Source organism: Elgaria multicarinata, chromosome 13 (assembly GCF_023053635.1).
Source record: "Elgaria multicarinata webbii isolate HBS135686 ecotype San Diego chromosome 13, rElgMul1.1.pri, whole genome shotgun sequence".
Taxonomy (NCBI): domain Eukaryota; kingdom Metazoa; phylum Chordata; class Lepidosauria; order Squamata; family Anguidae; genus Elgaria; species Elgaria multicarinata.
The window spans coordinates 30,547,403-30,573,588 of NC_086183.1; the positions used below are offsets into that span (position 1 = coordinate 30,547,403).

Consider the following 26,186-nt stretch of genomic DNA (forward strand, 5'->3'; position numbering starts at 1 on the left):
TCCGCATATATACAACTGACACCTGCTGAAAGTCCCTTTTCTATGCAACTGTTAAAGATACAGGAGCCCGGTCCTCTTTTTCATACGGTCACCCTATCTAAACAATGTCCCCCCCCCCCCCACCTTCCTTCCGACATACATACACCTGTCCTCCTTTGGTTTCTCTCCACCCCTGGAACCATTTCCTGGAAAATTCCCCCGACAATCCCATTTCTTATACTAGGAGGAGGAGGTAAATAACATTTTGCCTCTCTGCCTTTGAACAAGAACAAATCAACAAGAACCAAAAAAAAAAAAAAAAAAAAAGGACACCAGCGTGCGAAGTTAATTCATTTTGGTTTTCTTTTTCTTGAATTATTCTCATTAAAAAAAAAAAAAACCCAAAACAAAAAAGCACATAAAAACAAGAACCCAAAAAAGGAAAATAAAATGTACAATTTAATTTACTTCCCCTTTCTGAGTATCAACACCAATAATTAATTAATAATTAAAACATCCAGACGGAAGAAAGAAAGAAAGAAAGAAAGAAAGATGGGAAGGAAGAAAGGGCGGAAGGAAGGAAGAAAAGGAAGGAAGGGGGAGAAATAAACTCAAAACCAAAACCCTGCTTGGAACGTTGTCTTGTTTTAAAAGAAGTCCGTGGAGGGACAACCGTGCCCAAAGCTGGCTTTGGCCACCCCAGACGGTGGCAGGGAGCGTACAAACAGTGTGAGGGGTGGAGAAGAGACCGCAGACCCCAACAAATTAAAAGTTAACCCCTGGGCCTCACCCACCCCACATCTCTCTTTCATGATGACGGATGTCGTTCCATCCCCCTCCTTCTCTTTAAACGTGGGTGTCTGGGATCTGTTTCGATCAAAGTCCAGCTTCCTTATTGTGATCCGTTGCTGGGCTCCTGTGACCTCGGGCAGGCGAAACGCCACCGGAGAGTCCTGGACCCTTGGGATTTTTGGCTACGTGTCGTTCAGGTGGCCCTTCTTCCGGCAAAGGAGTCAGGGGGAGAAGGAACCGTGTGCAGGGGACGGGGGACAAGAACGCGGGACGCTCCGTCTGTGCTTGGTCCATCCAGGAGGGGCGGGAGTGGGGCGGGGTCGCTTCCTCTGGTCAAGTGTAGCAGTGCGGACGGTGGGCGTGCATCGCGGCTGTAGGGGGTGAAGAGGACAGGGGGGGCGGTCCGTGGCACCTTCTTGTCAAGTGCAGGGGAGGTCGGGTGGAAGGGCACGCCGGGCCCTGATGCATCGGGAGTCTCGGGCTCGTAAACCTGGAAGGGTGTGTCGCCCGCACGTCTAGCCGAGCCTGGACACCTGCGAGAGCCGAAGAAGAGGCAGGCAATGAACACCGCTCCAGCTTTGCTGCCTCCATGTTCAGTCCAAATCTCAGAATGGCTGCAGCGAAAGCCCGAAGCGATCCAGCACCTGAGGATACACGTGGAACGAACCCATAAACGGTTCAAGGGGAGCCGCCATTTTATAATTTCCCACAATGCCGCTGACGTGGTATCCCGCCAGAGCTTTGTGGGGAATTTTAAAGGGGCGGTGCAAAGAACAGGCACCACGGCAAAAGCGCCTGCACCAGATTTTGGGGGAGCCTTGGGCTGGACACCCCCACTGGCTGCCCTCCCTCAGCTCGGCTACCTTCTCATTAACATGGCTGCCAGCTGTTCTCACTCCTCCTCTTTTTTCTCATCATGGCTCCCACTTACTTGCTTGGCAGGCAGGCAGACAGCTAGGGAGCAAGGAGGCCGGGGCGTCCCCTGTACCTCCTTCATACCACCACCATTGTCTGGGCCAGACCAAGAAGCAGGCGAAGCAATGGAGCAGAGGAGCCCAGTTCAGTGGGCTCTTGCGAGAGGGCCCTTAGCTGGGGCCCCACCGTGCCGACTCTTGGTGCCGGTCCTGCATGGCAGGTGCTGATGCCACGCCCGGCCTCGACCTGCACCTGGCTCTCATTCTACCCCTGTTGCCTCGAGGAAAAGCTCACGTGAACCCACCAGCCACCTCCAGCTCCCGCCATACTCACTTCCCGCCTGGCGTTGTCAACGCGTTCAGGGCTTTACATGTAGTGCCACTGCCCCTCCATGCCCATCGCCATGCCCATTGGTCCTGAAGGCAAAGGAGAAAGCCGAGGTCAGGGGGGCTGTTGTTTGATGGGGGGGTGTCTGTCAGTTTAGGGATGACTGTCGTTTAAAAATCTAACTCTGTTTGGACCTGACGGATTCCCACTGACTGCCTTCACAAGCTGAAAGGAAAGGAAAGGAACCTCTCGTGCAAGCGCTTGAGTCATTGCTGACTCCTAGAGGGACGCCTGCTTTCGCTGATGTTTTCTTGGCAGGCTTTGTAGCGGGGTGGTTTGCCCTTGCCTTCCCCAGTCGTGGCTACCTTTCCCCCAGCTAACTGGGTACTCAGTTTACCGACCTCGGAAGGATGGAAGGCTGAGTCGACCCGAGCCGGCTGCCTGAAACCAGCTTCCGCTGGGATCGAACTCAGGCCGTGGGGAGAGTTTCGGCTGCAGAAACTGCTGCTTTACCACTCTGCGCCACATGAGGCTGAGCTGCAGGTTTTTCCTGAAATCTGGGAACTCTGTGTGTGTGTGTGTGTGTGTGTGTGTGTGTGTGTGTGTGTGTGTGTGTGTGTGAGAGAGAGAGAGAGAGAGAGAGAGAGATTCTTCTCAAATGCAAAGTTGAAAAAACTGCAGCCACAAATCATGCCTGAGAGAGCGCCTTCTCCTCTACCAACCTGCCCGGTCACTGAGGACATCTGAGGGCCTGCTCCTGGTGGTTCCACATAGACCCATCCTCTGATTGGAGTCCACCAGGAGAAGAGCCTTCAGTGTGGTGGCCCCCGTCCTATGGAATTCTCTGCCTCTGGAGGTCAGGCACATGTCAACTTTGTATTCCTTTCGGCGCCTCCTGAAAACGTCATTGTTCCAGGAAGCCTTTCCTTAATGACCAGCCACGGTTCACTTTTCATTTTGCTTCTTTTAAAAATCTATTTTAAGGTGTTTTATTCTGTTTTTATTTTATTTTATCTTGTACACCGATCTGAAATTTTGAATTGGGAGCGGTAAGTAAATGTTGTAAATAAATAAATACATAAACAAAAGAAGTCGATGTCTTGCCAAGGAGGTGTCCCACCAACAAGGAAACGGGGACGATGGTGGTGTCCCGTTGCAGGGCTCCGCCTTCCCCCCTCCCCTCGCTCCCGCGACTTTGATCTCCACTTACCTGGGGGACGGATCGTCATGTGCTGCTGCCCATCCATCACGTAGCCTCCCATTGGCTGCCCATCAGGGCTGTACGGTGCACCCTGACCTGTGTGGAAGAGAGGAACAAGAGGGCAAAAATCTCTCTACTGTTGCATGCCATCGAGATGTTGCAGGACATCAAAAATTCACTCTAAGAGGGAGAGGGCCTTTTCAGTGGTGGCCCCCCAATTTTGGAATGATCTCCCCGATGAGGCTCGCCTGGCGCCAACATTGTTATCTTTTCGGCGCCAGGTCAAAACTTTTCTCTTCTCCCGGGCATTTAACAGCATTTAACGACGGTAAGTTTGTTTGTTTTTTAACAGCCCCCAGAACTGCTGTTTTTAAATGGATACCGTTGTTTTTATACTGTTTATATTTTTGATGGTTTTAAATTTTGTATACTTTTTAATGTTCACTGTTTTTAACTTTTGTAAACCGCCCAGAGAGCTTTGGCTGTGGGGCGGTATATAAATGTAATAATAAATAAATAAATAAATAAATAACAAAAACCAGCCCTCATTTGCTGGGGTGAGATGCCCAATCACTGTGCTACAACGGAGAAGCACAGAGGGTTGACTGCCAGCCAGAGCCGTTTGGGTCAACCCAGTGGAAGCTGGTGGCTCCAATGTCAGTGGGGCAATGAATCCACTTTGAGTTTCAGTCAGAAAGCTATCCTGGTTCTGACTGAAACCCAGAGCGGTTTCACCGTCCCACTGTCACTGGAGCCACTGGCCTCCACTGGGACAGCCAAAACAGAGGAACTGTGTGCAGAAAGAGAGCGACCATCAGAAGGATGTTCAGGCTGGCAGCCTGCCACGTCCACCACTACCAGAAGGATGCTTCCCCGTTCCCTCGGGAGGGCAGGACCTCCTACCTGTACGATTTGATTGGTCGATCATAGGCTGAACTATGCGCCGCCTGGCATTAATAAACCTACAAAAGGCAGGAGAAAAGAGAGGTACATCAGGGACTTCCTGCTGGATCAGGCCAAGGGTCCATCTAGTCCAGCTTTCTGTTCACACAGAGGTCCACCAGCTGCCTCTGGGACGCCTACAAGTAGGACATGAATGCAGCAGCACACTCCTGCCCATGTTCCCCAGCAACTGATATACATAGATATACTGCCTCTGACACTGGAGGTAACATAGAGCCATCAGGTCTAGCACCCATTGATAGCCTTATTATCCGTAAGTTTGCCCAATCCCCCTTTTAAAGCCATCCAAATTGGTGGCCATCACAACATCTTGTGGTGGTGAATTCCATAGTTCGACTCCGTGCTGTATGAAGAAGTTCTTCCTTTGATCTCTCCTCAATCAGTTTCACGGCATGACCCCATCAGGTTCTTTCTCCATACCATTCCTGGTTTCGTTATTTATTTCATCTATCTCTCTACCTATTCCATTTTCTAACCAGCAATATCTAAAGTAGCTTGACAACATCTTCTAAAACATATTATTTAATGAAATAACCTCTGTCATGTCTGCTCCCTTGTAAGTTCTCACCATCCACCCGCCACCCCACCTTAACTAACTAACTACAGGGCTAGCTGGGGAAGGGGTTCGACCGATGGCCCTCAAACTCTTCTCCGTGGCCACACAGAGACCCTTACCAGTTATTCACTTGCAGGATCGTCAGTCCCGTATCCTGAGCTAATTGCTTCTTCTGTTCTTCGGAGGGATAGGGGTGCTGTCCAGGGAAAAAGAAGAGAGGCAAGAAGTCTGGATCCAGTTTACCTGGAAGCTTTTCCCAAAGCTGTCCCGGAGTTTTCTCAAGCCGCATTCCCCCCCCCCCCAAAAAACCCAACAACGATGACACAACAGCTAAGGCCGGAGCTCAGGACGGAAGTCTGGGCCCCTGCAATCTTGGGACCCCCGGCCTCAAAATGACCGCCCAGAGAGCAGCAGGTGATGGCGGCAAACAGGTCCACACCTGGGCTAGAAAACTCCATTTTAGAGAAGCGGAACTTCCCAAACAGACCGAATATAAACTACAGCCTTCTGAACACTTTTCCGAGTCACCAGTGGCTTTTAGGAGGAGATACTTATTATAAGAATTTTGGCAGGTGTTTTTATAAGTAAGTATAAAAACCCTCCCTCTCTGTGTGTGTGGGGAACCTCCCTTGTGCAGTTCGGGAGGTGGAAAAAGTGACATCCTTGAAACGCCTCCTGAAAATGTATCTGTTTTAGCCCTTATATTCCTTTCGCATGTGTGTTATGAGTACAACCTCTCTTTCTTTTCCCAGCTCCCAAGCAGATGTTCCGATATGCAGAGCTCAGCTTTCGTTTCCCTCTTTGTCGGGCTGGGGACCCCGCCCCCCCTGCCCCCCGCCCCTGCCTTTTAGCTGCCAGTCCGAATGATGGATGAGCTCGGTCCTAGCCCATGGGTCACAGCCGGTCCTCCGTGGGGGCCCCACTCTGACAGCCTGGTGACAGATGAGCCAAGGTCTTGCTTGGCCTCCCAGGTCATAAAGAGCAGAGCAATGGCCACGGAGCCCAATTCAAAGCCCTAGAGTCGCCTCTCTCAAGGTCACCGCTGGCCTGGGCCTCTACGCCCGTTGGGACTTCTCGTGGAACCAACATCGTGGAGATCAATACATCCAGAGATTCTCCCATCGCTCCCAACCACCAAGGACAGGCAGATAAATTGGTGTCCCTAGTTTTGCCTAGCTGAAAACTTTTGGAATATCCTGAAACACAGTTAAATTTATCCTCCTTGATGGAACCGCACTCCTATAGGTAAACGGGGGAAATTGGCACTATAAATTTACATCAATGTTCTTCATATCCATTTTAAATGTCTCCCCACAACATAGGATGGGAAGTGTAGGCGTTAAGACGTTCCCAGAACCCCACCTCCTTTGCACAACTGCAGTTCCTAGGAGGTCCCTGTGACGAGCGAAGGACTGTCAAGCCAGTTTAAGCCTGCAGCGTTGATACACAAGTCCTGGATTACAGGTAACGACAACCCAGAGGACGGGTTGCATGTGGGTTGTGGTTAAAATATGGGCTGTCGTTGAAACATGGACTGCCCTTACGTGCAAACCCTGCACTACAGTTTAACTATGGGTTGTTAACCTCGAACGAACCAGAGTTCACAATCCAACAACAAACCATGGATTCTCTTCCTGAGTTGTTAGTGGTTCACAACTCATAGTTAAACCACAGTAATTAAAATTGATGATTGAAAAATCACCCATGATCCAACAACAACCCATGATTCAACCTGTACCCTGGGTTGTCATTATGTGGGAACCAGGTCAATATCTGCCTTTGCTTATAATTATGCCCCCACTATCATACCCTTCTGTTCTGCATGAATGAGGTGCTTCGGTCCAATTTCCATGGCTATGCAGTTGCAAGCTGTTTTTTTTGGGGGGGGGGATGCAGGGGTCTAAGCCAATATCATGCAGTAGTTAATGGGAGATGGATGTTGCCCAGAGGTAAAGGAGCAGGTGCTGTGCAGGCGGTAGGTCCCGGCCAGGTCCATTCTCCGGCAGCAAAAAGACCCTGACCTGAGACTAGAGCGTCCATTTACACATCACACACACACACACACACGGACAAAAGAGGACACAGATGTGCATTAGATTTGCATATGTTAATTTGTATGCAGTGGTGCAAATTATAGTAAATAATTAGCATGATTTAAATAGAAATAAAACACCGTAGTAGGGAAGACGGTGAGCAGGTGACCTTGTGTGCCTGCTCAGGCTCCTCACTGTTGACGGGCAATTTCAAAGGCCCGACTGCCGTCCCTTCTGGGGGGGGGGGGGGTTAGCTTTAAGCAGTGGAGGCTGGTGGCTCTGGTGTCAGTGGGGTAGTGAATCCGCTCCGGGTTTCAGTCAGAACCAGCCAGATTTCCAAAGGATCTATCCAGGGTCCATAGATAACCCTTGGATAGCTCCTTTAGAGTTCTGACTGAAACCCGGAGCAGATTCACAACCCCGCTGACACTGGAGCCACCAGCCTCTATGGGCTTTAAGACAGACTTGGATTGGACGGTCCTTTGAACAGTACTTGCCTTGAAATAGAGGACTGTCCTCTGTACAGAAGACCACATGGCCACTTCTACCTGAGACCATGGAGAACAGTCAGAGCAGGCAGGGCCAGTGGTCCGACGTAGTTAATACTTCATATGCATCATATTATGATAAAGTGTTAGACCTGGACCAGGGAGACAGGGTTCAAGTCTCCTGGATTCCTGGTCTTGGGCAATGAACATTACTACTATTACTAGTAATGTAATACGACTATTACTACTATTACTACTACATTACTACTACTACTACTAATATTGCTGTTACTACTGCTGCTGCTACTACTAATAAATGCTACAACCACTACTAGTATAATAAATATACTATAATAATATAATAAATCTTAATATTAATAACATTAGAAATAGCACTACTACTAATCATAATAAATATTACTACTACTACTACTAGTAGTAATAAGTTACTACCTCAGCCTCGGTTCCCCAATCTCCATTCCTTTTCCATATCTATAACCCAGCCTTCACCAAACTGGGGCCCTCCAGATGTTTTGAAGTTCAACTCCCATCATCCCCTGCCAGTCTGGCTAATGCGCAAGAATGCTGAGAGTTGTAGTCCAAGACATTGGAAACAGTTGTAGTCCAAGACATATGTGAACCGCCCAGAAAGCTTCAGCTATGGGGTGGTATATAAATGCAAATCATCATTATCATCCAGTCTGCTACGGAATCTTTAGGGCAGAGTCAAAGAACTCCGAACTCATTTGATTTGGTTGCAGAATTCTCCAACATCCCTTCACGAAAGATGATCTCCAGCAGACTAGATAGAGGCCCCTTTCCAACTCTACAGTTCTATGATTCTATGAGAATCCAGCACTCTGTTCACACAGTGGCCAAGGACCCACAAGCAGGATATTAGTGCATCAGCACCCTCCCACCCATGTTCCCCAGCAACTGGTGCACACAGGCTTGCTGCCTCGGATACTGTAGCACACAGCCATCAGGGCTAGGAGCCCTTGATAGCCTTGGAATTTATCCAACCCCTGTTTAAAGCCATCCCACTTGGTGGCCATCACTACGTCTTGTGGCAGTGAATTCCACAGTTTAACTATGCACTGTGGGAAGAAGTCCTTCCTTTTATCCCTCCTGAACCTCCCACCAACCAGCTTCGTAAAGTTGCTATCTCTTAAGCTAGCCCTACCTCGCAAGATCGTTGTGAGTGTAACGTGTATGGCCGCTGGGGGTGTTGTGTGGTGGGGAGGAAACCAAGTTTATTGCCTCTTGAAACTCTCTTTGGAAGAAAGTTGGAATAAAAATGTAATGAAGAAAGAAAAATGCAACACACATAGCTATCCTGTGGTAGAGGCCTGACCTTAGGGTGACCATATGAAAAGGAGGACAGGGCTCCTGCAGCTTTAACAGTTTGTCTAGAAAATGGAATTTCAGCAGGTGTCATTTGGATGCAAGCAGCACCTGGTGAAATTCCCCCTTCATCACAACAGTTAAAGCTGCAGGAGCTATATTAGGGTGACCAGATACAAAAGAGGGCAGGGCTTTAACCAAACAGTTAAAGCTGCAGGAACCCTGCCCTCTTTTGTATCTGGTCACTCTAGCATAGCTCCTGCACCTTTGACTGTTGTGATGAAAGGGGGATTTCACCAGGGGCTGCATGCCTACAAATGACACCTGGCGAAGTTCCCTCTTCATCACAACTCTTAAAGATGCAGGAGCCCTGTCCTCCTTTCCATATGGTCACTCTTCCTGACCTAGCCTGACCTGATGACCATTAAGGTGTCCCCATTTCACACACACACATACCCCAAGTCCTTTGGATCCGAGCTGTAGCTGCTTCGCCTTAGAAGCCACCCTCTTTTCCCCGCAGCCCCCTCCTCACTGCCTGCCAATGCGTTCAGGGTAATTGGCTAGAATTGATTACCCTTCACCAGCCTCTAATAGCTTTATAGCTCCTTCAATTAGCCACTAATTGGCCAGCGCTCATTAACTCGCCTTTGTTTAACTAACCAGGGAGAGGCCCTGCCTAATTGCCTGGCAGCACCACAGAGAGCGAGATGAGGGAAGGAAGGAAGGATTCCTGTCTGACGGTGGGCATGGAAAGATGTCCAGTGCTAGCCGGCCTCCCACTAGCAGCAGCTACTCCAGTGCCACCAGTGGGGCGGTGAATCAGCTCCAGGTTTCAGCCAGAACCATGCAGATTTATTTGATGGGCTTGGCACCTTGGAGAGCTCCTTCAGAGTTCTGACTGAAACCCGGAGCGGATTTACCGCTGTACTGAATCAGACACCAGTCAAACCAGCCTCCACTGGAGGTCAGAACGTTCTACTGCACATGTGGAATTTCAGGCTGGTGGCTCCGACGTCAATGGGGCAGTGAATCCCGTCCGGGTTTCAACCAGAACCAGTCAGATTTATTTGATGGGCTTTGGCACCGTGAATACCTCTGTTGGAGTGTTGAAGCATCCTGATTGAAACCCAGAGTGGATTCACCGCCCCACTGATATCGGAGCCACCAGCCTCCACTGAGCTACACCACATACATACACATCCCTGGACAGAGACCCTAAAATGCCTTCCAAAATCAAGACCCATTTGTTTTGCCCCCATTTTATCGGGAATTTTTCATCCCAAATGTATGCATTTATATTTCCAGAATCCTCCGCTGCAACCTCTTTTGAGATTTGTAGCCCAGATGTGTCCGGTACGCTCCTTTTCCTCTAGGCCTGGCAAGCCAAACGAGGCATTGAGGGGTACAATCCTCAGTTTGGTGAAGCTCAATTGGCGAGAGGGTTTCTTGACATGGATGGAGGCCACTTTATTCAAGATGGTGTGGGAGGTAGTCTGCATTTTGCATTTCCCCCTGTGGAACGTTCGTCTAGTTCAGCCTTCCTCAACCTGGGGCGCTCCAGATGCGTTGGACTACAACTCCCAGAATGCCCCAGGCTGGGGCATTCTGGGAGATGCAGTCCAACACATCTGGAGCGCCCCAGGTTGAGGAAGGCTGCTCTAGTTGCTGTTAAAAGGACTGTTCTTGCACACGCTCCATTTCTCCTGGAGGTAAAGCAACGGTGGGCAACTTGTGGCCCTTAGGGTGACCCTACGGAAAAGAGGACCGGGCTCCTGTATCTTTAACAGTTGTGTTGAAATGGGAATTTCAGCAGGTGTCATTTGTAGGCATGCAGCCCCGGGTGAAATTCCCTCTTCTTCACAACCGTTAAAGCTGCAGGAGCCCTGCCCTCTTGACCAGATACAAAATCCGTTGCGGGTTTTCCCGACACCGCTAGTCCTTACCGACAAGTGTTGGAAGAGCCAGGCACGCATAATGTTTGTGGCCACTTTGGGGAAGATCCCTCGTTTCTTGTTCCGTTTTTTGTCTCGGTCTAAGTCGTCGTCGTCTCCCGTGCTGGGGGAGGCCACGCTGTTATCTAGACAGTCTCCTGTGAGGGAGCAAAGAAGCAGAAAAGGGAGAGGAAGAACACTGAGTGAAAGTTTTAGATCTGTGAGGCTGAGACTTCCATGGTTCAGTTAAAGCAGCCTTCCTCAACCTGGTGCAAGCCAGGTGTGTCATGGCCATGATGGTTGGAGATGGTGGGGATCCAGGTTGGAGAAGTCTTTGTTACAGTGAAGTTTTGGAATCATACCATATGTGGCCACTAGAGGGAGACATGGCATCATACTCAGAAGGAAGCTAGGCCCTCTAGAGGCAAATGGAAGAATTTGGAAGTTTGTGAGAGTGCTGTAAATTGAATTCTATGAAGAAAGACGGTGCCTTCAAGAGTGGTGGGTGACAGGGATGTTGCGGGTGCCTGACTGGGTCTGGGAGTCCAGCAGACTCTCCTGTGACCATCCCACACACAGACCCAGCTCGTGGAGCCACAGCACATTCCTTGAACCTGCAGGCCCAGCTGCTACGGTGCGAGCCTGAAGACCAGAAGTGCAATGTGGATGCAAGTATGACTTTGATCTCATCTAATCCAGGATTCAGTTTCCAACTGCAGCCGGCCAGGTGCCTCTCAACTAGAGATAAACGGATTTTGTAAAATCCATTCCGTCTGTGTTACATGGAACATCAGGTGCCTTTTGCTTTATCATCTGCTCGTTGGTGAAATCAGATTAATCCTATTTCCCAAATATGCGCAAAGGCACTTGCGCAAATTTGCGGTTGAGAAATTTGTGCAAATTCGCGGTTGAGACATTTGTGCAAAAATGCGCACGCAACCCCTCCATATGTGCAAATCCCCCAAAGCAAACAGCTCTGGGCTGAGTACAATAAGCAGACCAATGCTGTGATGCTATAAGGCCGCTTCCCGAGGCCTCGAGTCATCCATCCTTCCCATCCTGGCACCTCCAGATGTTTGGCCGTGGTGGCTGGGAACAATGGGAGTTGTAGTTCAACACATCTGGAGGGTGATGGGTTGGCGAAGGCTGACTTAAGAGTGTCAGCCTGAAATTGGGGAGCTCCATGTTCACATCCCTGCTCAGACGTAACGCTCACCAGGTGAATGTGGGCCAGTCTCACTCCCTCTTAGCCTAACCTACCTCGCAGGGCTGTTGCCAGGATTAAAAAAAAAAAAGCGGAGAGGACCCTGGCTGCCCTTTCGTGCTCCTTGGAGGAAGAGCAGCATTAAAATGCAATAAATTAAACAATAGATTGTCTTTACTGCTCTCCACCTTCTCTGTTCTGAAGCATTGTTCTGCTTGCCAAAAAAACCCATTTGCCCAACCTTCTTTCTGTGCAGGGATCCAGCAATTAAAAAGAGGACCTCCTCCTACTTCCCGTGCATGCTCAACAAAGAGCGAGGGGGATCCATGCCGTGTGGAACCCAAGCTAGCTCATGCTGCCCCCTGCCTCTTTTTTGCACACAAGCCTTGCCTGGCAAACACAAAATCCCGACTTTTTCCCTCTCCCCGCCTTCTCCCCCCCGCCCCCGGCCCGCTGCCGCCACCAATCCTACCCCAATGGAACAGCTGCTACGCTTTTATATCCTCCGGCTAAAAGGCAGCTTAAAAGCCCTGCCCGGAGGGGGACGTAAATTATGCATCAGAGAAAGCACCGCTGTCGGGGGGGCTTCAAGCAACCATCGCCCGCGTCCCCACTTGATCAGCGGCCCCACCCTGCTTTCCTTTCCGCCGCCGACCCCCCTCCACCCCAAAAGTGCAAAAATAAATCCATCTCCACTGCCCTTGTCTTCCAGAACTCTGCTGGAGCAGGCGGTGACAGGAGGCAAAAGGGAGAGAGACGGCATGTCATAGCAGGAACTGCAGGAACCCCTCACTGAAGAATAAAACTAGAAGCCCCCCCCCCCCAAATTAAAATTAAACAAAAAATAAACTCTGAATGACAGAACTGGACTTGTCCAAGCAAACTGAAAGACTGAAGTTCCAACAGTGGCAGCTGTATCACTGCAGTGAAGTGTGCACAATGCCAGCAGGCCCTCACCAATAACCATATTGATGAAAGTGCTTACGTGCATATATTTTTTTATCCCAACCACAGGATTTCAGGGTATGTGGGCAAAGGATCTGGTACTACCCTCATGCACTGTTTATTTGTTTGTTTATCCACTTTAGAGAGGATTCCTGCATTGAGCAGGGGGTTGGACTCGATGGCCTTGAAGGCCCCTTCCAACTCTGCTATTCTATGATTCTATGAAACACTTGTATACCGCTCTATACTGCTGGGATCTCAGGGCAGTGTACAGATAAAATCAATATAGATTCAGAACCAGTCAGAACTCTAAAGCAGTGATTCCCAGTTAGTGGTCCACAGACCCCAGGGGGTCTGCATAACCCACCCAGGGGGGCCGCGGCATCATTCACCTATTAGCTCTGCAAGGTCTGCATTTTAATAGAAAATACACCGTCCCCCGCACTCTGCTTGCTTCGACGTCATGCGCAAAAGCCCCCCCGTGATTTAGCGACTAGCTTCAGAGATTACTTCCCTGCACCTAATCCTGAAAACTCATGGAGAAGGAATCCTTTTGAATGTGGTGATGTACAACCAACAACTCTATCTGCGGAAGAGCAAGATATGCACTTGTTGACGTGACTTGTGATGGTTCATTGAGATCGTTTTTCAAAGAATATAGACTGGACCAATTCTGGGTGACGTTTTTTCCTGATTAAAAGAAGTTAGGTGAAAAAGCTTTGAAACATCTAGACCGCTTTTGTTCCACGTATCTTTGTGAACAAACATTTTTGACATTTTGTTATACGAAGAACAAGCATAGAAATCAGATCGACGTTGATCTGAGATCTGAGATTAAAAGCAGGAAGTACCGAACCGGATGTGGAAGGGATTGTTCGGGACAAAAAGAGGCATGATTTCTCCCATCACGTTTATTTAATTAATTAATTAATTACATTTTTATACCGCCCAATAGCCGAAGCTCTCTGGGTGGTTAGGTTTAGTAGCTGCTAGACATGTCATAAGTTGTTCAAAGAGCCCGATTCAAAGTGCTGATATTGATATTCAAAGCCCTAAACAGTTTGGGGCCAGGTTATCTGAAGGAATGCCTCCTCCCATATGTACCTGCCCGGACCTTGAGATCATCTACAGGGGCCCTTCTCCGTGAGCCCCTGCCAAAGGAAGTGAGGCAGGTGGCTACTAGGAGGAGGGCCTTCTCCGCTGTGGCACCCCGGCTGTGGAATGAGCTCCCCAGAGAGGTCCGCCTGGCGCCTACACTGTACTCCTTTCGTCGCCAGCTGAAGACCTTTTTATTCTCTCAGTATTTTAACACTTAATTTTAACTTAAATTTAAATTTTACTGTTCTAACTCTGTATTTTAATCTTATATCAATTTTTGTGGCATAGTTTTATCCTGGTTGTGCTTTTTATACTGTATTTTGTATTTGTGTTTTTAAACTGATGTTGTTTTATTATGGTTTTAATTTTTGTGAACCGCCCAGAGAGCTTCGGCTATTGGGCAGTATAAAAATGTAATAAATAAACAAATAAATTCAGTTGTAAACTAGATGTTAGTAAAATTAAATTCGTCTTTATATTCCTAACTAAATCGTTCTCATTTTTGTGTGGTAACATCATGAATATCACAAATTTTATGATCTGTTTTTTAGTATCCCTAAAATCCTTTGCTTATCAGGCGCTACCCCTTATTTTCTCCAAAAAATTGCTTTGCACAGGTAACTACCATAGAGATAACAAAATTTTCAAAAGTAGGGGGTCCATGGCTTGGCATTTGAAAAACAAGGGGTCCACAGTACTTAGCTAGTTGGGAACCACTGCGCTAAAGGATTCATGGTCCGCATCTTGGATAGCTCTTTTACAGTTCTGACTGAAACCAGAAGCGGATTCACTACCCCATTGACATGGGGAATCAAAGATTTTCTGGGGTCCTTGTACACCCTGGGAGAGGAGTGAGGCCCCAGTGTCTCAAGACCCAGGAATGGAGGGGGAAAGAAGCCATTTTTGGAAAACCAAGCTTCGGTTTTCCTCCCTCATGTCCTGCCTACCCTGCGGCCTCTAAACTCGAGGCAGCAATTCCAGGTTTCCCCAAAAGACCATCCCCCTTATATCCTCCGCACCCTCTTGGAGACTGACTTCTGCGCTTTGCAAGGTCTGACAACCCCGAGGAGATGCCATGGGGCGGTTTGGAGCTCAGCAGCCGTGACCCCCGCAGTGACCCCCAGCTTTCAGGTCTGCCAGTTCCCCCCCCCTTTCTTTTTGCCTTTTCTTTCCCTTTCTTCAGTTGGATGCCCCCATTCTCAGGGTATTTACTCAACAGATGGCGTGTGTTGGAATGTAGGGGCCTCTGTGAATGTGTGTGTGTGTGTGTGTGTGTGTGTGTGAGTGAGTGAGTGTATAAACACACACACACTATAATTAGCATAACCACAATCCCCGGCTTTCCGCAGCGCATGCACGCAGATGTTTTGTGCGTCCGCGCACACCCTCCACGCGTGCGCAGAGAGGTGTCGCGCACAGACGGGGGGACGCGGATGCAGCTTCTTTCCGGCTTCGGATGCACCGAGGAAACCGAAGCGGAAGCATGGAGATGTTTCCAGCCAGGCTGAGTGCAGTGCGGGCAGGCCGCTTTCTACGATTTTCAGTTTAGGGAGGCCTCGAATGCCTTACCCCAGAACGCCTTTGCAAAAAGGTGGTGTCCATGCATATCTTGAGCCTGGTTGGAGTTAACGTCCACGCTGAGCTTGGCTGGCCCTCTTCGTTTTAAGTCACTGCATGTTTGTGTGTGTGTGGAGGGGGGGAGCATAACAACATAAGAATATAAGCGTATAACACGTAGCTTGGGGTTCTCCTAGAACAGCCTTCCTCAACCTGGGGCACTCCAGATGTGTTGGACTGCATCTCCCAGCTGGCTGGGGCATTCTGGGAGTTGTAGTCCAACACATCTGGAGCGCCCCAGGTTGAGGAAGGCTGTCCTAGAACCATCTCTGTCCCTTGAGGCTTAGGTGGTCTCAGTGGCACGGAGTGCCTTCTACAAACTCCGGTTGGTGGCCCAGCTACGCCCCTATCTGGAGAGGGATAACCTGGCTACAGTTGTCTATGCTCTGGTAACCTCCAGATTAGATTACTGCAATGCGCTCTACGTGGGGCTGCCTTCGAAGACGGTTCGGAAGCTGCAGCTTGTGCAAAATGCAGCAGCCAGATTGATAACTGGAACCAGAAGATTCGGACATATAACACCGATTCTGGCCTGCTTGCATTGGCTGCCTGTATGTTTCTGAGCCCAATTCAAGATGCTGGTTTTAACCTATAAAGCCTTGCACGGCTTGGGACCACAATACCTGACGGAACGCCTTTCCCGACATGAACCTACCCGTACGCTACCCTCAACATCTAAGGTCCTCCTCCGAGTGCCTCCTCCGAGGGAAGCTCAGAGGATGGCAACAAGGGAGAGGGCCTTCTCAGTGGTGGCCCCTCAATTGTGGAATGATCTCCCCGACGAGGCTCGCCTGGCACCAACATTGTTATCTTTTCAGCGTCAGGTCAAGAGTTTTCTCTTCTCCCAGGCATTTAACAGCATTTAACAGCATATGCTGAGTTTCTTAACTGACCCCAGAACAGTTGTTTTTAAATGGATATTGTCTGTTTTTGTTTGTATTTTATGCTTTTTATGGTTTTAAATTGTGTATGTTTCTTTTTAATGTTCACTGTTTTTAATCTTTTGTAAACCGCCCAGAGAGCTTATTTATTACATGTATTATAAATGTAATAAATAATAACAAGAACAAGCAGGGCCTTGCTGGATCAGGCCAAGGGTCCATCTAGTCCAGCATTCTGTTCACACAGGGGCCGATGAGCTATCAATGGAAAATCCACAAGCAGGACATGAGTGCAACAGCACCTTCCCGCCCATGTTCCCCAACAACTGGTGTACATAAGCTACTGCCTCCGATACTGGACCTAGCATATAGCCAGTAGGACGAGCCTTCTCCTCCAGGAATTTGTCTACCCCCTTTTGAAGCCATCCAGATTGGTGGCCAGATTGGTGGGGACGTTACAGGGCAAAGGTGCCTCACTTCCATGTCCCTGAGCAAGGCCCAGGGGCGGTGCTACCATAGAGGCCACTCAGGCGGCCGCCTAGAGCGCCAAGCTAAGAGGGGAGCCGGATGCAGCGCAGCGCTCACATGCGTTGTTGGCTGTGAGCCGGGCCGGCCTGAGGATTTAGCTGGGCCTGGGCGGGCGAGATGGCGCCCCGCGCCCGCCCAGCCGAAGCGAAGCCAAGGATGCTGGGGTGGGAGGGCGGCTCCACGTTCGGACTTCCACCCGGAAGCCGCCCTCCAGGGCGGCTTCCGGGTGGAAGTCTGAACGTGGAGCTGCCCCCCACCCCCACCCCAGCGTCCCTGGCTTCGCTTCGGCTGGATGGGCACGGAGCGCCATCTCGCCCACCAAAGCGAAGCCGGGGATGCTGGGATGACAAAACGGTTTGTGCTGATCCACGTTAGTTCATGCACATCAGTGCGAATGCACATTAACTAGCGTGGATGTCCCTAGGGGCGCATCAGCGCTAATGGACGCTTGTGCCAATTTGCTCATCCGCGTTAGTGCAAATATGAACGAGTGTAAACCTTCCACAAAAGTGAAAGACCCGTCCACAAGGCTGCAAAAGCCAGCTCGGGAAAAACACGGTGTGGAAGGTTTTAAAATGTGTGAATTTTTGAAAACTGAGGTAAGGAAAAAGAAACGTCACCTTGGCATCAGCTATGCTCAATGGCACCATTCCCCGGACAAGATGAATGGGTTGTGGGGACTCTTTTTTTTTGCGGGGGGGAATATCAGCTTCTCCCCAAATGTCACCTTCCTTTGTTCACCATGAAAACATTCCTGAGCAAATGTCCAATGGAGATCTGCTTGGAGGCGCTATATAAATGCTAAGAATTACTATTATAATTATGGTGCACACTGAATTCTGTAAGCAAAATCTGTTGTTGCCTGTGCAAGATTCGCATCCTGCACTCTCTCCCACACTGAACATCCAGAAGTATGTAGGCAAAGTTTCTCCCTGCTAGGACATCACCTCCTCCTAGCTCATTCTCCTACCTACCTTGTTCACTGGAGTTATCGCCGCTTTGCGAGGCGATCCCACCACTTGAGGGCCCCGGCGTTCCTGAATGGGTGGATCCCGTTTCATCGTGGTCCCGGATCCAGGAGTTGTTCTACATGCAATGAGAGGACACGTGGTGTGATTATCTGAGAAGAGGCTCCAGGTTCCTTCCCTAGGTGCATGCTATCCTTTCAGCCGTAAACCCACGTAACTGTTGTCAACAGAGTGGTGGATCAATGATGGGACCTTTGGTGTGTTCCAGCGAGGTAGATTCTTAGGCCTGCTGTTTCCTTAACATCATGATTGGCCATTAAGATAAGCTTCATGGCTATTCAGGGAAGCTTTGCAAGGGCTAAGTTGCTTGGGGGTTCCTTGCAAGAGCTCAGCTGTTCCTCACGCCACGTAACGTAACCTGAATCAAGTTCATATGGCCCACGTGCATTTAAGGACATAAGGATGGCATATCATGGGGCATTTATGCCAGCTGTCTGAACAAGTCTAGTATTTTATTGAAACTGTTTTCAGTCGTTTAAATTGTTTTTAAATTTTGTATATTTAAATTTTCATGCTGTATTTTATCTTGTGAGTTATTGGGCAGTATGGAAATGAAATAATATTAATATTAATAATTTTAAATATAGAAAATCTCCCAACTTTGAGGTCCCTGCTTCCCTCCCTTCTTGGATGTCTACATCTTTGAATCAGACTTGGATCAGGCAGCCATTCAAACAGAGGACTGTCCTCTCTAAAATAGGACACATGGCCACACCCGAACGCCCCCCCTAGCCCACGTCAACAACATCTAAAACAGCTTTCCCCAACTTAGTGCCTTGCAGATGTCTTGGATCACAACTCCCAGCATTCCTGATCCTTAGCTATGCTGGCAGGGGTTGATGGGATTTGAAGTCCAAAACATCTGGAATGCAGGCCGTTGGGGAAGTCGCCAGAAGCCAACCCCTGGGCCCTCTTGTGGCTATCATCACAGGAATCCATTTTGAAAGTCCAGCAAAAGTCTCTCCCCACACATACACACTCACTCACCTGCAAAACACACACACAAAAACCACAAGATGCAGCAACAACAATCATCCATAAAAAGAAAGCACTATATAAACGCTCATGAGTTTTCAAAGTGAGTCGTAGATGTTTTCTCAAGTCGTCCTGACAAAAGCCCTGCAAGGTAGGACACCATGATTATCTCTGCATTTCTCAGCCAAGCCTGTAAAAACTGGGCTTTCGTGAAGACCACGACAGAGGCAAGGTTTGAACTGAAGAGGAGCGCACCTACTTTCTGAACAGGGACGGGTGATGGGTGAAAACCTCCTGCCTCACCTCCAAGCCAGACATGGCTTCCTGTCCCTATGGTTCAGGCAGAAGTTGAACAGGTGAAGCTGTTTTTTTCTTGCTTCGCCAGTTGAATTTCTGCCTGTTTTGCGGCTGCTGAAAGCTCGGGAATCCTGCCCATTGAAGGAGAGGGTAGAAAAAGTGGCAATTGTCCTACCCCAGCCTTTCCCAGCCTGGCGCCCTCCCTTCCCAATCTATTAGACTGCAAGTCCCAGCATTCCAGAACATCACAGGCTGGGGATGATGGGCGTCGATGCAAAAACATCCGGAGGTCACCAAGTCGAGGACGGCTGGGCAACCCGCAGCCCCCGCTTTGCCTCCTGTGTAAGCCACTGCGCCCCTCCCCATAAATCCCTTAAGGAGGGAGGCCGGGGTTTAACAGGGATTTCCACAACGCCTCCACTGGGGCTGTAATTATTTTGACCCCCCCTTACCCAATTGAGCAGAGTTCAAAGAGGGACACGGTGGGCCTCTCGGCGTCACCCTCAGGAGGAACTGCGCAGCTACCGAAGGGGCTCGGATTGCAAAAAAAAAAAAAAAAAACTTGGCTTGCCGGGGGGACTAAAACAAAGCCCTCCTTGGCCCGCCCCACTCATGCCCTGCCTGATTAACCTGGCGGGGCTGATCACAGGCGCCCCACAAGCGAGAGGCCTCGGGGTTCAGGGGGTTAAGGAGCTGTGGATTTCAAAAGAGAACCCAACACTTGTAGCCCTCAATAAACGGGGAGGGGAGGGGGGTCAGGGGGTCGCTGTTTCAAGCTCTAGGAAGCAAAGGTAGCAACACTAGCAGTTAATTAAGAACAGACCCCGGAGCTGAGACCCAAAGCGATTCTCTTAGAGCCGCTTAAGAGTCAAGTCCAGGGACGAGACAGACCGGCAACGCAAGGGCGAAGATTCGGAAGGAAGCGCAAAGCAAAAAAAAGCCCACCCCTTCCCTGAAAACCCCCACATTAACAGGGATTTGGAATATTAATGCTCTCTCCCGTAGGGAAATTCGCTACGGCAAGATGCAGCTACAGCCACACCAGTGTTGTTGGGTTTTTTAATGGCTTATTTTAAAAGTGTTTATTAATTAATTCTTTATTTTATTTACAATATCGATGCATTGCTCCCCATCCAAAAGAATTTGGAGCGGTGAACAACAAATACAATATAAAAGAATAAAAAACCACCATATATATAAAGAACAACGTTCTGATAAAACCCTAGTAGCTGGTAAAATCATGGCCGGTCATTCACAGAAAGCTTCCTGAAACAGGAACGTTTTCCGGAGGCAATCCGGTGTCTTCCTGATATTCAGGACTGCAATTCCCATCCACCATGACCAATGGCCACAGCAGCTGGGGCTGATGGGAATCCTAAGGCCAGCCCAAATGGATGGCCCCCAGGTTGCGGGTGGCTGCTGGACCCCAACAACTTGATCGGTGGAGACGTATCAACAGCTACCAGCCGCACCTGGCGACCAGCTGCCCCTCAGTCCAGCCCATCCAGAGGGGCAGCTGGTTGGGAAAAGGCTGAGCTCAAAGAAAACCTCCATGTGCGATGGTACTATACCTCTGATAAACAGAGGAGGGTGAGTAACATGGCAAGCAACAGCCATTGCTTCCTCTGTACCCAAAGGAATCTGGCCGCCTGTCGCTGCAGATGGAGTGACGATCTCTTCCAAGGGCTGTTCTTATGTTCAAAGCACAGAAGGAAGGAAAGGAGGGAGGGAGGGGTGGAATAGCCAGACTCCCCCTTGGAGAAGAGTGCTGAGATGCGAGGTCAGGGACATCCCTGGGATTACCCTGCTCTCCTCCATCTCTTTCGCTTCCCATCCCTGGAAACATTTCCCTTCTCCCCACCCCACCCCACCCCTCCGCAAAAAATAATAATAATAAAAAAAATCACCCTCCACTCTGCGAAGCTCCCAGCCCGATCGCCCAAAGGCAGATTAAAAATGCAGGGAAGTTGCTATAGGCAAATGAACGTGTTGACTGCATTAGCGGCGCTTGGGAAAAAATGAGAAAGTTGTGGCAGGAGGGGGGGTCAGGCGGGGATCAGGGGCAATGCAAAAGGCGGCCATGTCTCCTTCATTACCAGCTAACTGTCAGGGGCGATTATTTTCCGAGTGCCAGCTCCCTTTTTCTTTCCGGCTCATGAATGTTGCAAGGATGGAAGTGTTGTGTTCTGTTTAAAAAGCGGAGGGGGGGGGGATGAAAGGCATTGTAGCGGCCTGGGCAGGACGGGGGGGAACACAGGGTGGGGGAGGAGAAACTAGATTTATTGTATATAACTATTAATGACTCCTCCACCACTAGCTAAAATAAGGCTGGGGAGAGTTGAAAAGTGAATTGAGACAGAAGCTTTGCTTCTTATGATGTGCCCCTAATATTTCTTTTTTCCCTCCCCCTCCAGCAAGCACTCCGCCGTCCATTGCTCCTGGTCAAAAAGGTTTTTGGAAACAAACCACAGCCTGCTAAACCTGTTGAGAGAGGGGGCTGTAGACCCAAGCGCCTGTTTTGCACAGAAAAGGTCGCCGGTTCGATTCCGGCATCGTCAGGTAGCCCTGGGGAAAGACACCCCCGTCCTCATCTGAAACTCTGGACAGCAGCTGCCAATCAGCGTAGACCAGCCATGCTGGTTGGGGATGATGGGTGTTTTAGTCCAACACTTCTGGAAAGCATCGAGGAGTGCTCCCTATCTCCCAGGCATTTAACAGCACTTAACAACATGAGCTGAGTTTGTTTGTTTTTAACGGACCCCAGAATAGCTGTTTTTACAAGGATACTGTTGTTTTTATGCTTTTTATGTTTTTAAACTTCGTATATTTCTTTTTAATGTTGACTGTTTTTAACTTCTGTAAACCACCCAGAGAGCTTCAGCTATGGGACGGTATATAAATGCAATAAATAAATAAATCTGTTGTATGACTGGGTTAGGCACCACTTGAGCCAGCCGGACCACGGTCTTCCTGTGTCCCTGTGGCCGAATGGCCATCAAAACAGTTGAGCCTAGTGGCTTCTGTGTCAGTGGGGAGGCTCAGAGTGCAGCAACCAGGGAGAGGGCCTTCTCAGTGGTGTCCCCATCATGGAATGATCTCCCCAACCAGGCCTGCCTAGTGTCAACACTGCCATCTTTTTGTCACCAGTAAAAACCTCCCTCTTCCCCCAGACATTCGGCAGAATACAGTGAGTATTAATCACACCTTGGACTGTCTTTGGCTGGTTGTTTAAAAATTGTTTCTAAATATATGTTGTCTGAGTCTGTGCGTCTCTCTCTCTCTCTCTCTCTCTCTCTCTCTCTCTCTGTGTGTGTGTGTGTGTTAACTGTTTGTATGTTTTTACGCAAATGCTATTTTGTACTTTGATGGTTTTTAATTTTTGGAATGGAATAGAATGCAATGGATCCACTCCGGATTGCAGTCAGAATGAGTCAGAAGCCCAAAGGCATGATCCAAGACTCTGAACCCATTTAAGGGGCTCGGGTTCAGCACCTTGGAGAGTATTGTTAGAGTTCTGAGTGGTCCAGACTGAAACTCAGCGTAGATTCACCGCCCCACTGACATGCGCCCCACCAGCCTCCACCGCATCAAGTACAGCCAGAGCTATCTTTCAAATGACCTTGGGGTAAAAAAGAAAGAACCCTAAATAGTTCAAAAAGGGACTTATGACAGAAATACGGGGGTGGCCACTGATGCATCACTCCAGAAAGAGGAACCGAAAAGGAAGACAGGTGTGCATAAATTTGCATCTGCTAATTTCTACGTCAAGACATCGATTTAGAAATTCTGGCTATAACTTAAACAGAAAGACAATCCATCTTGCTATTGCACAGGAAGTCATAGAATAGAATCATAGAATAGTAACGTTGGAAGGGGCCTATAAGGCCATCAAGTCCAACCCCCTGCTCAATGCAGGAATTCACCTTAAAGCACCCCTGACAGATGGCTGTCCAGCTGCCTCTTGAAGGCCTCTAGGGTGGGAGAGCCCACCACCTCCCTAGGTCATGGGTTCCTTGTTGCAATACTCTAACAGTCAGGATGTTTTTCCTGATGTCCAGCCAGAATCTGTTCTGTTTTGTCAGGCTGCTGTCCAGGTGCTAACCGTGGATGGGCGATTTCAAAGCCCCTGTCGCTCTCTCTCCATGTGGGGTCTTGATCTTTAAACCGGTCTTGGACCAAAGAACTCTTCAATTAGAGAAGGCCTTCAAACAGAGGACTCTAAAGGCCACCCTACTAAATATATACTGGACCTCTGTCAGAAGGAGGACCCTCAGTTCTTATCCTTTGCAGCAATGCCCTATTGCAGCCACAAAAACATCATTTTCAGTTAAGAGAACTCAGAGAGATAAGAGAGACATGGCAGCACACCTGGACTAAGGTACTGGAATAGCCATGTGCCCGGTGCACAGCTCCTCACCTGCACTTCCACACATTCACCCAGGAACTAGATAGCTAGGGTGGGCTGGAGAGGCAAATAAGTTTGGAAGACACATTTCTTGGGGCAGGAGATGCTTGCAAACACAGCTCAACACTGAGAAATATTTGATTGGCATTCCTCCAACATTTCTCCTGCAGTGACAGTAGGAGATATTATGTCCCGAATATTGCAACATGGTTCTGAAAAGCTATTATAAATAGAAAGAAAGGGGGGGGAGGGGAGGAAGGCAGGCAGGCAGGCAGGCACAGGTGTACAAGTAGTGGAGGCTGGTGTCTCCAACATCAGTGGGGTGGTGAATCCGCTCTGGGTTTCAGCCAGAACCAGCCAGAACTCTAAAGCAGCACTTTTGCATCCTTAGATAGCTCTTTTAGAGTTCTGGCTGAAACCCGGAGCGGATTCACCACCCCACTGATGTCGGAGATGCCAGTCTGCATGGTGTACGATTTTGTGCGTTTTAGACTATTGCAAAGTGTAAAGGATTGTGTAACATAATCAGTCAGAAAATGTGAGATAACACACCCAGTGTGAACATAAACAAATTAATCACACAAGGGGACAATGGCATATTGCCATTCTGACAAACCAAAACATGCCATTAAAATTAATAGTAAAATTAAGTCAGCTCTCTGTCCCTTTAAATGCCATAACGATGCTAGGATTCAAAACCAAATGTGAAATAACAATTCAGAAAATCCTACTGTTGCCAAAATTACACAGCTGTGAATGCAGATAAGTGTCCTGAAGTTCCAGTATACCTTTCGGCTCAGCCAAGTCACGTATGGAAATAGCCCTCCTGCATCCTTAGAGTGTGCCCATCTCTCCTCATAAAACGTTTTGTAAACTCGCTGCCTTTGTTTCAGATCTGGTACAACAAATCACCCTCATCATCCCAGAGACAGCATCCAGGCATAAACTAGAAATATCTAGAGATGCCCAAGTTAGCAGGGTGGATTTAGGGTGGATTCCTGAATTGCGCAGGGGGTTGGACTTGATGGCCTTGTAGGTCCCTTCCAACTCTGCTATTCTATGATTCTATGACTGCTCCCTGAACACCTGCCTCAGGTCTTTCAATTGTAGCAGGCAAAGAATTCTGTGTAGCATCCATCAAAACCTATTATTATTATTATTATTATTATTATTATTATTATATTTATTTGTATCCTGCCTTTTGCCCAACGCTGGGCCTCAAGGCGGACTTACAAAGTTTAAAATATACATGGGGGGGGGAGGGAAACAAAACCATAAACAATTAAAAAAATACACAACAAAATTATAAGACATTAACATAGATGGAGGGCTGGATTATTCTCCAAAGGCCTGCTGGAACAAAAATGGTTTTCGCCTGCTTCCGAAAGCCCATCAAGGAGGGAGCCAGCCTAGCTTCCCCGGGAAGAGAGTTCCAGAGCACCGGAGCAGCCACCGAGAAGGCCCTCTCCCAAGTACCCACCAAGCGTGCCTGTGAAGAAGGTGGGACTGAAAGAAGGGCCTCTCCAGAAGATCTCAAAGCACGGGCAGGCTCATAAGGGAGAATACGTTCTTTCAAATAACCTAGGTCCACGTCGCCCAAAGACCAACCCGCCGGGCGCCCTACCTGGTCAGAGAGGCTGGCGCAAGAACCACCGAAATCCTCAAGGTCGGATTTGGAACCGCCGTCTCTGTCGTCAATAACCAAGTCGATGGGCATCTTCCCCTTGAGGCAGGTGATGTAGCGGTGGCAGAAATTGTCACAGAGGTCGTGCACCTGGCATCAAGAAAAAGAAGAAAAGACTTGCCAGTGGAAGAGTGGGGATTTGGGATGGGTGTGAGATTTATTTATTTTATTTATTGCATTTGTATACCACCCCATAGCCGAAGCTCTCTGGGCAGTTCACATACTGTAAGATAAAAACACTTAAAAACAATATACAAAGATTAAAAACCACAAAAACAAGCAAAATACACATACATTTAAAACCACTGTAACAACTTTAAAAACGATGAGCCAAAAAAACAGACCCGTGGTCATGGCATATTGCTAAATGCCTGGGAAAAGAGAAAAGTCTTGACCTGGCGCCAAAAAGATGACAATGTTGGTGCCAGGCGGGCCTTGCCAGGGAGATTGTTCCACAGTTGGGGGGCCACCCCAGAGAAGGCCCTGTCTCTTGTCGCCACCCTCCGAGCTTCCCTCGGAGTAGGCACCCGGAGATGCTGGCTCTAAGTATTCTACCTGCCCATTGGGTGCTATTGCCCATTAGGTTCAGTATAAGGTATTTTGTTTGAGCTGGAGCGGAGGAAAAATACAGAAAAGGGCAACTAAAATTATCAAGGCACTGGAGCGTCTCCCCTGTGAGGGAAGGTTACGACAGCTGAGATTGTTCAGATTGGAAAATAGGAGGCAAAAGAGAGACCTGATAGAGGTGTACAAAATGATGCATGGTGCAGAGAACGTGGATAGGGAGACATTTTTCTCCCTCTCCCATAATACTAGAACCCGGGGTCGTCCCATGAAGCTGACTGGCAGGCGATTCAGGACAGATAAAAGGAAGGACTTCACACAATGTACAGTTTCACTGTGGAATTCACGACTGCAAGATGTCATGAAGGCCACCAATTCCGATGTCTTTAAAAGGGGGGGTGGACAGATTCTTGGAGGAGAAGGCTAGCAAT

General features: G+C 48.8%; 1 protein-coding gene across 3 annotated transcripts in view; it reads right to left on the minus strand.

Moving 5' to 3' along the window:
• Positions 1-324: 324 nt before the first annotated feature.
• The window catches only part of MEIS3 (Meis homeobox 3), a 55,139-nt gene continuing 29,277 nt past the window's right edge, over positions 325-26,186 (minus strand). For 2 of the 3 annotated variants that reach the window (XM_063140519.1, XM_063140517.1), the window contains 8 exons: positions 25,132-25,281; positions 17,777-17,888; positions 10,542-10,687; positions 4,853-4,929; positions 4,118-4,176; positions 3,224-3,310; positions 2,020-2,102; positions 325-1,304 (listed from right to left, as the gene is read on the minus strand). In XM_063140519.1, coding sequence (XP_062996589.1) covers positions 2,053-2,102; positions 3,224-3,310; positions 4,118-4,176; positions 4,853-4,929; positions 10,542-10,687; positions 17,777-17,888; positions 25,132-25,281 — 681 coding nt within the window. In that variant the 3' untranslated portion in view covers positions 325-1,304; positions 2,020-2,052. Of the gene's footprint in view, positions 1,305-1,348; positions 1,416-2,019; positions 2,103-3,223; positions 3,311-4,117; positions 4,177-4,852; positions 4,930-10,541; positions 10,688-17,776; positions 17,889-25,131; positions 25,282-26,186 lie in introns of those variants that run through there. The other variant, XM_063140518.1, reaches the window with a different exon arrangement.